This window comes from Syngnathoides biaculeatus, chromosome 17 (assembly GCF_019802595.1).
Source record: "Syngnathoides biaculeatus isolate LvHL_M chromosome 17, ASM1980259v1, whole genome shotgun sequence".
Taxonomy (NCBI): Eukaryota; Metazoa; Chordata; class Actinopteri; order Syngnathiformes; family Syngnathidae; genus Syngnathoides; species Syngnathoides biaculeatus.
This window is the reverse complement of record NC_084656.1, coordinates 4,703,944-4,716,852: the sequence shown is the minus strand read 5'-3', so window position 1 is coordinate 4,716,852 and position 12,909 is coordinate 4,703,944. Positions and strand designations below refer to the sequence as shown.

Below are 12,909 nucleotides of genomic sequence, written 5' to 3'. Positions count from 1 at the left end.
TGCCAGGTCAGACAGCCATTGTCCCCCACCATCGGAGCCAACTCACCACCTGGTGATGATCGGTTAACAGCTTCACCCCTCTCCTCACCCGGATATCCAAGCCAAGCGGCCGCAAGTCCAATGACATGATCACAAAGTCGATCATCGAACAGCAACCCAGGGTGTCCTGGTGCCAAGTGCACATGTTGACACCTTTATGCTTTAACATGGAGTTTGTTATAGACAATCCATTTTAAGCACAGCAGTCCAATAACAATACACTATTAAGGTGTCCTGGTGCTAACTATTTGTGTGGAAATCCTCATTTGAACACAGTGTTCATTATAGACAATCCATGGTGACCACAGAAGTTCAATATCAGAACACCACTCGGGTTCTGATCGGGGCAGTATTCCTCCCAATCGCACCTTTCAAGGTCTCACTGTCATTGCCCACGTGAGGATTGAAGTCCCCCAGCAGAACGATGGACTCCCTAGTGGGAACGCTCTCCAGCACCCCCTCCAAGGACTCCAAAAAGGGTGTGTAATTGCTGTATGGTGCATTGGTGCAAACTACAGTCAGGACCCGTTCCCTGACCCGAAGGCAGAGGAACGATACACTCTCATACACCGGAACATCAACATACATGTACCAAGCCAGAGGGCAATAAGTATACGAACACATGCTTGGGGCCTGACAACATGGGCAACTCGAGAGTGCAAACGAGTCTAACACCTCTCAAGAGGACTGTTATCAGAGTGCAAGTCGTGTGTAGAGGTGAGCCACACCATATGTAGTTGGAACTTCTCAAGCTCACACACCAGCCCTCCTTATCTCTCAGAGAGGTGACATTCCATGTCCCAAGAAGAGAGCCAGTGTCTGTAGACAGGATCATATCACCAAACTCCCCACCTTCACCACCGCCCTGCTCACAGTGCACCTGACCTCTACAGCCCTTCCCACAGGTGGTGAGCTCATGGGAAGGGTGGCCCAAGTTATCCTTTCGTTACCCCATGGGTCCAGGACCGGCCACCAGGCGCTCAGCTTCTAGCCCCACCTCCAGGCCTGGCTCCAGAGGAGGGCTCCAGTATTTGTTATAAGGGTCTTAAAGGTGTGCCTTGTCTGGTCCTCACCTAGGACCTGTTTGCCATGTGTGACCCTGCCAGGGACGTGAAGCCCCAGACAACTTAGTTCCTAGGATCATTCGGACAGACAAACGCCTCCACGACGATAAAGTGAAATTTTATTTAATTTATATTTCACGTTTACTGAGGCACCATAGAAACATTACATCCCAAATACAGTACTAAAAAACATTGGTTTGGCAAAATATGTTCCCCTTAATGCTAACACACAATGTACACACAATGTAAAACGACAGTGACGGGTTCACAAATATTTGCTTAGTCGCGATAGTCATCTACCTTTGAACAACAAACATTCACACACAAATGCTGTAGGATCATAACCAGACAGATAATCAATCAAAATACACTGGGGTCTTGATTTTTCGTACTCAGTAAAAATGAGTTTTACTAATGAAGTTCAACCTTAACTTTCTGTAGGAATAATCATAATTATCATACATTTGCTTCCAATAAAGAAATGCTTTGCTCAGCCCTAGATAACGTGGCAGCCTCCTAGCAGGAGATAGCAAGAACAAAAACATCTAATCATCAGAACTGTTAGAACTGCTGCCTGTTAAAGAAATGATGACCACACATGTATTCAGCAATCTTCCACACATGCACACGCACATGAACAAACATGTACACCTTGTTTCAAACTGTTTTGCTTGTCGTCTCCTTTTTGTAACATCCATGTAAATAAGGGGCATCTCAAAACTAAATAAATAGAGGTGCTGAGGAGAGGATAATCAGAGAGTGCAGTGGTGAATTGTACGAGACAGTTCTTCTCCTCTCTCCTCGGAAGACTTGAACTGGTGTCTTTGCCTCCTTTTTTGTCCTTTTTAATGAATGTCTGATTGGTGAACCTGACACTTTCTTTGTTTAAAGTAGGTGTTTACTACAGGCATGTACCACACTGCCCCTAAGCAGTCAAGGGGCGCACAGGAGGAACAACACACTCAACAAAGGATCCACACAACAGAAGTGGCACACATTTACCAGGTAAAATTGCAACTATGCGGAGAAATATAAACTACAGAATTCCTGCAGTATCAGCAAAGTACACCGAACAATATAAACGTTCAAGGATTATATGCAGAGATGCATGTAACTTTTTTAGTCTGGTTCTGAAATCAGCATCAGAGCTTGTTGCTTGGTGCTAATTTTTTTCCACTACACACCCACTTCACTGTTTGAATTTATGGCCATTTGTTGTACTATGATTTTGGATTAAAATCTAGTGTGGAGATCAAGAACATTGAGAAACCATACAGGATAATAATCATCATTAACAATACAGTGTGCCCTTGTCCATTCTCAATTCACTGTTCGCAGCCCCGCATATTCACGGATTTGGTTCTCAAAAAGGTTATTTTTTTTCATAATGTACCATATTTTCACAACTATAAGGTGCACTTAGAAGTCTTAAATTCTCTCCTAAATAGACGGGGCGCCTTCAGGGGGTCCTAAATGCCACAAAGCATGCTGGGATGATGTAAATTGTGTTTAAAATGCATGTTTTCTATCAATTATTTCTTCAGTCATATTTTTATTTGTTTTATTACTTGCTAGTTGTGCTTTTCTGTCTGCTGTGGTAATAATTTTAGTTTCGATGTGACACTGTGAGTGTGAACAGCATGGTAATAATGACTTGCCTACACTGTCAGTGTATGGGCCAATGTGAGTGTCTTCTGCTTACAAATATAAAATTGCAATTGTTCCTCGCTGCCTTGTGAGCGCCATATGATATCTTAAATTATAAAATATACTAGCATGCATGCTAACAATGAAACTGGTGTATTCAGGTGTACTTAGTTGGTCTAGGGACTCTAGTCACACAAAATTTACAGATTATGAAACTTGTTATGTACTTAAGGTGAGCTCTCCATTTTGGAGAAAATTTGAGACTTTTCAGTGCCTCTTGTCGTCACAAAAATTGTATACTCTATATCAAACACAGGTACTTTAATACTGCATCCAACATTTGGGGATTTTCATTGTTCCTGGGGGGTAAGGAACGTAACCGCCGCGAATAACAAGGGAATACTATAGACTTGAAACAATGCAGTTTACTTGCACTGTCTGTACCATCTAGTTTCAAGCGTTTTGTCTTGTGAAGTGTAATTAATAACTGGGCTTTGGGATTTGTCAAATAACTAAGATTTAGAAGAGGTTTTTTTTTTTTTTTTGCTAACAGTGTTCCCCCATTATTCGCAAGGGTTACGTTCCTTGCACCCCTGCGAATAATGAAAATCTGAAAGTAATGGATGCAGTATTAGTAGTTAGCATGCATGCTATTTTGGCATGTATGTAAGCTACCCAATGATGGCGCTCATGAGGCACTGACGGACAATTGCATCTCACATCTGTAAGCAAAATCCTACATTGCCCCACACACTGCCAGTCAGGTTATTACTGACGATGTTGTACACACTTACAGTGTCACATTGAAACTAAAATTATCACCCCACAGCAAACAGAGTAGCATAACTAAATAATGGTAAAAGAAATATAAGAATGACTCACATAATTGACGTAAAACATGCACTTCAAACGCTATTTACCTCCTGCCAGCATGCTTTGCGCCACTGCTGGCACTAAGAGTGCCGTCCAACTTGATTTGGTCGGATCAGATTCTGTTTTAGTGTGCACTCTCGATTGAATAGGTCTGGATGGAAACAGGCTTGGTGTGATGATGGCTTTTGCAATGAAATGAACTTGACTATGTAGCTTGTCATTGCTAAATATTAACTAACAATTCCTTTTCTTTGTCAATAAATAAATAACTCTATTGGTTTTCTTCATCAATAAAGCATGCAGGGAGTGGCTAAGATACTGTATATAATATTGTCAGAGTCAAACTCTCGTGACCTTGAAAATACCCCAAAATTGGAAGTCCCAATAAGCAAGTTTTGGTGATAATGTTTTGTCGCAGACTAAATACACATTGTAAATTTAAGTAAACAGGGCAGCTGTAGAACGTTGGCCTTACAGTTCCAAGGACTGGGGTTCAAATCCCAGCCTAGCCTGTGTGGAGTTTGCATGTTCTTCCCGTGCCGGCGTGGGTTTTCTCCGGGCATTCCAGTTTCCTCCCACATCACAAAAACATGCATTCATTGGAGACTCAAATTTCCCCATAGGTGTGATTGTGAGTGCGACTGTTGTCTGTCTACATGTGCCCTGCGATTGGCTGGCAAATAGTTCAGGGTGAACCATGCTTCCTGCCCGATGACATCTGGGATTGGCTCCAGCACTCCCGTGACCTTCGTGAGGATAAGCAGCTCAGAAAATGGATGGATTTAAGTAAAGAGCAATTGATAGAGCCATCCACTTTTAAAATATAAAACAAAGTTTTGACATCTTGACTTTAGTTCATCTTTTAATTGGAATAGTTTTCCGATTATTTCTGCCTATTATTCATTTACTTATTCAATGTGATAATTTGAGCTCCCTTATTTGACAAGAAATATATTCATCCATCCATTTTCTGAACTGTTCATCCTCACAAGGGTCACGGGAATCCTGGAGCCGATTCAAACTGTCAACGGCCAGAAGGCAGGGTACAGCTTGAACTGCAGGCAATAAGAGGACACACAGAGTCACACTAACAATCACACCTAGGGGCAATTTAGAGTGTCCCATTAATGTTGTATGTTTTGGGGATGTGGGAGGAAACCGGAGTGCCCCAAAAAAAACACACAGGCACAGGGAGAACATGCAAACACCACAAAGGTGGGGCCGGGATTGAACCCTGAACCTCAGAACTGTGAGGCCAACGCTACACAGCTGCTCCACCGTGCTGTGCGCAAAATATATTGTACTGTTTTATTCTTGATTTGAAACATAATTTCAGCAATGGGGGCCCTTTGTTTTGACTTGAGGACCTATCCCCAAAAATGTTTATGTGCTCGCCGAGTAAGTTGACACCAGACACAGTGACAACATATGGATCAGTAAGAAAACCCTTTAGTGTCCAAGACCAAAACTCAGCAAATTGTATTTTTCTTGCTTTCCATCTGTGTCACTTAAGTACTTGTGTATGCAAATTTGAGCATCTTGGTACTCATCTGAGATTTGCTGTCACATCCAACAGTTCCTCTATGACTGGTGGCCCTCTTTTCCAATGTGACTGACCAAACAGTACTAAGCAAGCTGGCCTGCCACTCAGACAGATGACTGTATGTAACGAACCCTCTCCACATGGCTGTTATTACAGTGACCAGTCGTTCTGTGGGGTTCTTGCCATGTTAAATATTTAAACTGTGCGTCGTGTCTGCCAGAAGACAGTACTCTTGATGAAATACTCTTGCTTGGATGTCTGTATTGGTTTGCTGTGACCTTGTTCTGTAATTGGAGACGGAGGTGAAGTTGTGGCATTTCAAGCCCACTTTTTGGAAGTTGGTTAGACGTGTTCTGTTCTTTTCTGTCCTTGTTTTTTTTTAGGCCACAAAGGTAAACAATGCAGTATTGTATTTCAAAATATCCTATTAAACCTATAAACTGACTTGCACTTGTTTAAAAAGTCCCATATTGCCCTGGGAATCCTAAATCTTGTCTGATTTCGGAACCAAAGCAGGGCCAGTCCTGGTTAGTACTTGGATGGGAGCCCACCTAGCAATACCATGTGCTAAGGCACACTCCAGTAAAAAAACTATGGATAACAGAAACTGTAATTCCGGCCTAATGTGCCTCATGGCACTAAGAGCTCTTAAACTGAAGCGTGTTAATGAGCCAGTGGACCTCATGCACAGCATTACTAAAAGCATTTCTTCGCAGATGGCATAACAAACTACTGGGGCGTCATCAGATTGAAAAATAACTTTGGTTGTTAACTATGTGATAACCTGGGGGTGGGTAATAGATATTGTCAATAGTCCATCGCAAATGCTTTTTCAAAGTTGAAATGCCATCAAAAAAGTTTTTACTTTTCAAAGGCAAAGAGATAGCTGGCTTCTCCAGTCAACACTGTGGTCTGCTACTTTGTACAGTGTCAAATCAGTTTTGAGACTCAACAAATTTCCCATGTTGTCACCAGATGTTTGCATGACAACCAGAAGTTAATGTGACACCTAACACCAAACAGGGAAGTGATGTGTAAATAGAGTCCATTCTACTTTATACGTAAGGGTAATGCATTATTGTTTTATTATTGTTATTATTTTGGTTGCAGTCCATTCATTTGGGTATCTTTTGATCCTCTACTCTGGTCACTGCTATTTCTAATTAAATTCCCACTTGTGTTCACAGTCACCTATTGTTTCAATAATTGTCCTTTTGCACGCATAAATCATCGATTCCGAGTCATGACACATGTTGGTGATTTTTTTTTTATAGCTTGGCTGTTATTTTATGAAAAGGATTGGTTTGATTCATGAATCATGCTTATGTACTCCATAACTACAAAAAGTGAATCTACCTTATCTCTGTATCTGAAAGTTGAGTTGAACTCTTGTGATAACAGGTTGGTCCTAAAGTCTCCAGAGCTTGACAAAAGCGTAGTCACTGTTGACTCCGGAGATACGAAGTCACTCACAGGGCTGGTGGAGTACATGCTGACAAAAAACTTTGAAGTTCCAAGTTCATAATTTACAAATTATTAAGACAAAAGTACAATTTCTGCTCTTTACCGTGTAAAATGCTCAATGTGGGTTTTGATATCCTCAAAAGATTTTTTTTTAAGTCACCGCACTCCTGCTTGCATTTCGATTAAACTAAAGTTAGCAAACATTCAAAATCAGAGGAGATGCGTGTCAGGGTTTTATTTTAATTGAAGATTAGAAAATCATTTACTGTGCTTTGCGTTTTGACAAATAACCAAGATTTAGAGGAGCTGATTTTAAAATGATTTAGTGAATGGTTTAGCGAATACCAGAGGAGTGGCAAAACACGCACATCATCGTAATTTCAAAATTAGCAACATTTTATATTGTTGCTGTTAGAAGGACAAAACTTACGTTAAACCATGTCCGGGATATCCTCTCACTTTTTAAGCACTACGAGCAGAAAACGATGAAAAGGACAAAAAGAAAAAAACCTTACTTCCTGTTGCGCCGAGGCGAATATTCAAGGGTCCCGGGTTTCGTAGACACGTCAAGGAATATGAAGTGTCTATCTACCGGCCATATTGACAGGGGCGAGTTTCCCCTCAAAAGCGATGCACGGGTTTTGAAATTAAGGCGTAAATTGTTAATTTCTCAACCGACTGTTATCAGGTTAAGTTTACTATAATTGCTAAAGCGTGTTCTATAAATAGTTAAGGTTTGAAAAAGAACAAGTAAAAAAAAAAAACTGTGGAACGCTATTCCGTCTTCCAGAGTCGTATAATGTGTTATCTTTATTTTCTTTATCCAAATCAATAACTATGCACATGCCTCGGCTTTGTGTGCTCCATTGGTTACATCTTTTTCTTCTATTTCACGCGTAACAGCTGTTTGCAAACCGAATTAGTGCTACTGTAGCGCCGGAGAAAAGGAGTCGGAGGCGGAGTGTCGGACACAGAAACAGAACTTGCTTTATTGTTCGACATCACCAAACTACTCGCATAACGGCGGGAACTCTGTTAACCTTTCCTCCGGAAGCACAACAACAAAAACAGTCCGTGCGGAACCCCGCACCCCAACTCGAGGTCCCGCGGGTGAATTATGTAAACACCACACAAGCCCCCCAGAATTCACCCATAGTCAAAATCCTTGTGCCGTGGAGGGATGATGACCCGACCCCGGCGAGTGTGCACTGTAGGGGCCGATGGGGGCGGGGCCGCACTGTCCATTGAGTCACGGGACAAGGGCTCAGGCGGGGTCAAGGGTACCCCGGCGGGCGCAGGGGCACAGGGCAAAGGGGGACGACCCCGACGCGGGGGGAGGGCCAACCCCAAAGGCTGGGCAATGTCCAGGTGCGCGGGTTTGACCCTGTCCACGGAAACAGTCTCGGGTCTGCCGCCAATGTCCACGAGCAGGCTCTTATCCCCGTGCTCCAGGACCCTGAACGGCCCGTCGTATGGGGGGCGGAGAGGTCCACGGTGGGCGTCATGACGAACAAACACAAAATCCGCAGAGCGCAGGTGACGGGGCAGCCGGGCAGCTGGGGTGCCATGTTGCGACGTGGGAACCGGCGCAAACCCTTTTGCGGCCTCCAGCAGGGAGGACCGTTGCCTGGCTGCGGACCAGGGCGCTGTGGCGTCCGGGATGAATTCGCCGGGGACCCGCAGTGGCTGGCCGTAGACGATTCGGCGGATGAGGACAACAGGTCCTCCTTGGGGGCGCACCTGAGGCCGAGCATGACCCACGGGAGCTTATCCAACCAGTTGCCGTCCGTCAAGCCGGCACGCAGGGCTGCTTTCATGGAGCGGTGGAACCGCTCGGAAAGACCGTTCGCCTGGGGGTGATAGGCGGTAGTGCGGTGCAGCTTGACCCCCAAACTCTCAGCGACTGCGTTCCAGAGTTCAGAGGTAAACTGAGGGCCACGATCTGAAGAAAGGTCGCACGGTGTCCCGAAGCGTGCAACCCACGTGCCGATGAACGCCCGGGCCACGTCTGACGACGTTGTCGAGGAGAGGGGAACGGCTTCGGGCCAGCGGGTCGTCCTGTCCACCATGGTGAGCAAGTAGGTGAATCCGTGCGAGGGAGGAAGTGGACCTACCAAGTCAACGTTGACGTGGTCAAACCTCCTCTCGGGGACAGCAAAGGGCTCCAAGGGGGCTTTTGTGTGGCGATGCACCTTAGCCCGCTGACAGGCCACGCACGAGTCGACCCAGGCCTGCACATCTTTCTTGAGACCGCGCCACACGAACTTCTGGGCCACCAGCCTCACGGACGGTTTCCTTCCGGGGTGGAGAGGTTGTGGACCGCCTTGAAAACAGCTCTTCGCCAGTTTGCAGGGACCAGCGGCCGAGGCTGGTCAGCCGAGAGGTCGCACAGCAACCTGACGCCCGAGTCACCAACCGCGACTTCCTCCAGGCGCAAACCCGTGTCAGAAGTCTTGAGGGCCTGCACCCCGTGGTCCGAGGCCTGGTCTGCGCTCATGCGGGAGTAGTCGAGACCCAGATGCACAGTGCCGACGATCGCCCTGGAGAGGCAGTCCGCGACCACATTGGATTTGCCGGCGATGTGTTGGATGTCCGTAGTGTACTCAGAGATGAACGACAGTTGGCGTTGCTGGCGGGCGGACCACGGCTCGGCCACCTTGGACATGGCGAAAGTGAGGGGTTTATGGTCCACATATGCCGTGAACTCACGGCCTTCCAATAGGGAGCGGAAGTGGCGGATCGCCAGCCAGAGGCCGAGGAGCTCTCTATCGAACGTGCTGTATTTGCGCTCCCTGGGGACCAGCTGACGGCTGAAAAAGGCAAGCGGTTGCCAGGCGCCGCCGACCCACTGTTCGAATACGGCTCCAACAGCGTAGTCCGATGCATCGGTAGTGAGAGCGACAGGGGCCCCGTGGGTCGGGTGAGCCAGCATAGCGGCACGACTCAGTGCGGCCTTCGTAGCCTCGAAGGCTTCCATCCTCTCGGCCGTCCATTCAACGTCCCGGTTGGGGGCCTTGTCTTTAAGAGCCTCATAGAGCGGGCGCATGATGTGGGCCGCCCGGCGGATGAACCGGTGGTAGAAAGTCACCATCCCCAGGAACTCCCGGAGGCCCCGAGCCGAGCGAGGTCGGGGAAAAGCGGAGACGGCGTCCACCTTTGCCGGAAGGGGGCCGGCGCCGTTCTTGTCTATGAGGTGCCCGAGGAACTGGATAGAGGGCACCCCGAAAACACACTTTGCCGGGTTGATGATCAGGCCATGCTGCTCAAGTCTTGCGAAGAGGTCGCGGAGGTGCATCAGATGTTCATCCTCCGAGGAGCTGGCGACGAGGATGTCATCCAAATAGACGAACACAAATGGCAAGTCCCTGAGCACAGAATCCATTAAACGCTGGAAAGATTGTGCCGCGTTTTTAAGACCAAACGGCATCCTCAGAAACTCGAACAGTCCAAACGGAGTGATTACAGCTGTCTTGGGAACGTCTGAGGGGTGCACGGGAACCTGGTGATACCCGCGCACCAGGTCGACCTTGGAGAACAAGATTTTGCCTGCCAGGTGGGCTGAGAAGTCCTGAATGTGTGGAACAGGGTAGCGGTCGGGCGTAGTGGCGTCGTTAAGGCGGCGGTAGTCACCACACGGTCGCCACCCACCACTCGGTTTAGGGACGATGTGTAGTGGCAAGGCCCACGGGCTATCCGAGCGGCGGACGATGCCCAGACGCTCCATGTTGGCAAACTCGGACTTAGCGACTGCTAGCTTCTCGGGATCAAGCCGTCGGGCCCTCGCGTGGATCGGGGGGCCCTTGGTCTCAATGTGGTGCTCGACCCCATGTTTAGTCGTGGTAGAGGAGAAAGTGGGCCGTGTCAAGGCAGGGAACTCACCAAGGAGGAGTTGGTACTTGGTGCCGTCCGATAGCGAACTGGAGAGACCACCATAAGTCGCCTCATTGCGGACACAGGCGACCGTGGAAAAAGTCAGTGCATCCACCAGACGGCCCCTCTTAACATCCACCAGCAGCCCGTGGGCACAAAAAAAATCAGCGCCGAGGAGAGGGAATGAGACATCCGCAGTGACAAAGTCCCATGTGAAGCGCTGACTCCCGAAACACAAGTCCACAGTCCTCATGCCATAAGAGCGGATAGGGGAGCCATTAGCGGAAAGTAGGGGTGGCCCATGAAAATGAAATTGGGCTCTTCCGTGCCCAGCAGGTTTAGCATCATTTCCATGAGTTCGGAAGGTTTGCTGTCCCCCAGTCCATTAATAGCCAACAGACGTTGGGCACGTTCCGGCCGTGAAAGTTCAAAAACCTTGAGAAGGTGAGCCTTGATCCCAGCATACTTATCTCGGGCCGGGGGAGAGGTGATGAAGTTCACTGCTCTGGCCGCCGTTGAGCTCCCGAGTGCTGAGACAACGTGGTAGTAACGCGTGGAATCATCTGAGATCCCGCGGAGGGCGAACTGAGCCTCAGTCTGTGCGAACCACGCTGCCGCGGACGTCTCCCAAAACTCCGGCAATTTGAGGATGGCGGTTGCCATGTTCGTTTCAGTCTCGAAAACGCCGGGACTGACGTCGGGGTCACCAGTGTAGCGCCGGAGAAAAGGAGTCGGAGGCGGAGTGTCGGACACAGAAACAGAACTTGCTTTATTGTTCGACATCACCAAACTACTCGCATAACGGCGGGAACTCTGTTAACCTTTCCTCCGGAAGCGCAACAACAAAAACAGTCCGTGCGGAACCCCGCACCCCAACTCGAGGTCCCGCGGGTGAATTATGTAAACACCACACTACCTTTAACTCTGCTTTGATTACTGCTTTGGCTGACAACCATCCATCCATTTTCTCTTGTACTTATCCTTAGTTGGGTCGCGGGCGTTTTGGAGCCCATCCCAGTTATCTTTGGACAAGAAGCAGGGTACTGAACTGGTCCCCACCCACTCGCAGCCTCACAAGGGGGGTTACAATTAGTTTAAATGAAAATTATGAGTGTGTGTATACACACACACACACACACAACTATTCATTTTCTTAGCCGTTTATCCTCCCAAGGGTCATGGGGGGTGCTGGAGACTATCCTCGCTGTCAACAGGCGGGGTACACATTGAACTGGTTGCCAGCCAAACATAGGGCACATTGAGACAAACAGCTGCACTCACGATCACACCCTGGGACAATTTAGAGTGTCCAATTAATGTTGCATGTTTCTGGGATGTGGGAGTAAACCGGAGTGGCCGGAGAAAACCCACACAGGCACAGGGAGAACATGCAAACTACCTCAGCCCGCCTCTGTGGAGTTTTGGATGTTTGGATGTTCTCCCCATGCTTTCGAAGGTTTTCGCCGGGCACTCCGATTTCTTCCCACATACCAAAAACATGCAACATTAATTGGACACTCTAAATTTACCCAAGGTGTGATTGTGAGTGCGACTGTTGTCTATCTTCATGTGCCCTGCGATTGGCTGGCAACCAGTTCAGGGTGTGCCCTGCCTCCTGCCCGTTGACAGCTGAGATAGGCTGCAGCACTCCCCGTTACCCTCGTGAGGATAAGTGGCTCAGAAAATGGATGGCTAGATGGATGGATATTATTATACAATTACAGTATATTAACAGTGGTGGAATAAATTGTCTTCAATTAAACTTTTTTTGTGTGTGCTGTTCGACTGTTAAATCCAGGAGAATGAAGAATTTGCATCCCCTTTTTGATGGAACAATTTTACTGTGTCACACTGGAGTTTTTGAGATTCCTCTGTGATTGTGTTTTATTGAGGATCAGAGTTGATCATTTGAAAAAAACAGAGTTTATAGAGGGGTGAGAGAGAGAAAAGACAAAGCTTTAACTGTAAAGAAAATAAAAGTAAATCATTCCATATCTACAACAAAGAAACATTAAATATGAATGTTGCATGTGACTGTAGCGCTACACCCTGTGGAGGAAGAACAGGACAAGTTAGGACAGGACAAGGTCAGGACAAGAAACGTGCAAGACAAAGATCCTGAAACCATCTGGGACTAACTAAGTGAATTACAGAAGTCTATCGAACGAGAACATAAATGGGATGATACATAAGCACTTCATGTGTACATTATTTGTAGCAATGAGTGAGTAGTCTCATACCCAGTGAAATAATCCCAGAGGTGTGTGCCTACAGACACATGCGAGTGAATTCATACCATTGATGATGAGAAAAGTCAGAAATGTCCCATAATAGCTGTGTCTGAAAGGCGGACGCGAAGGACCTCACTCAATCAATCGAGGACGGAACTGGGACTAGGGGCCCACCTGA

The 12,909-nt window shown here is 47.1% G+C and overlaps 1 protein-coding gene across 2 annotated transcripts in view; it reads right to left on the bottom strand.

Annotated features, from left to right (window-relative positions):
- The window catches only part of c17h18orf54 (chromosome 17 C18orf54 homolog), a 35,742-nt gene extending 28,118 nt beyond the window's left edge, over nt 1–7,624 (bottom strand). For both annotated transcript variants that reach the window (XR_009792362.1, XM_061802092.1), the window contains exons 1-2: nt 7,061–7,624; nt 6,523–6,668 (exon numbers count right to left, since the gene is read on the bottom strand). Coding sequence is in view for 1 of the 2 variants with exons in the window: in XM_061802092.1 (XP_061658076.1) it covers nt 6,523–6,657 (135 nt within the window). In the remaining variant the exon portion in view is untranslated. The remainder of the gene's footprint in view (nt 1–6,522; nt 6,669–7,060) is intronic.
- Nucleotides 7,625–12,909: the final 5,285 nt, after the last annotated feature.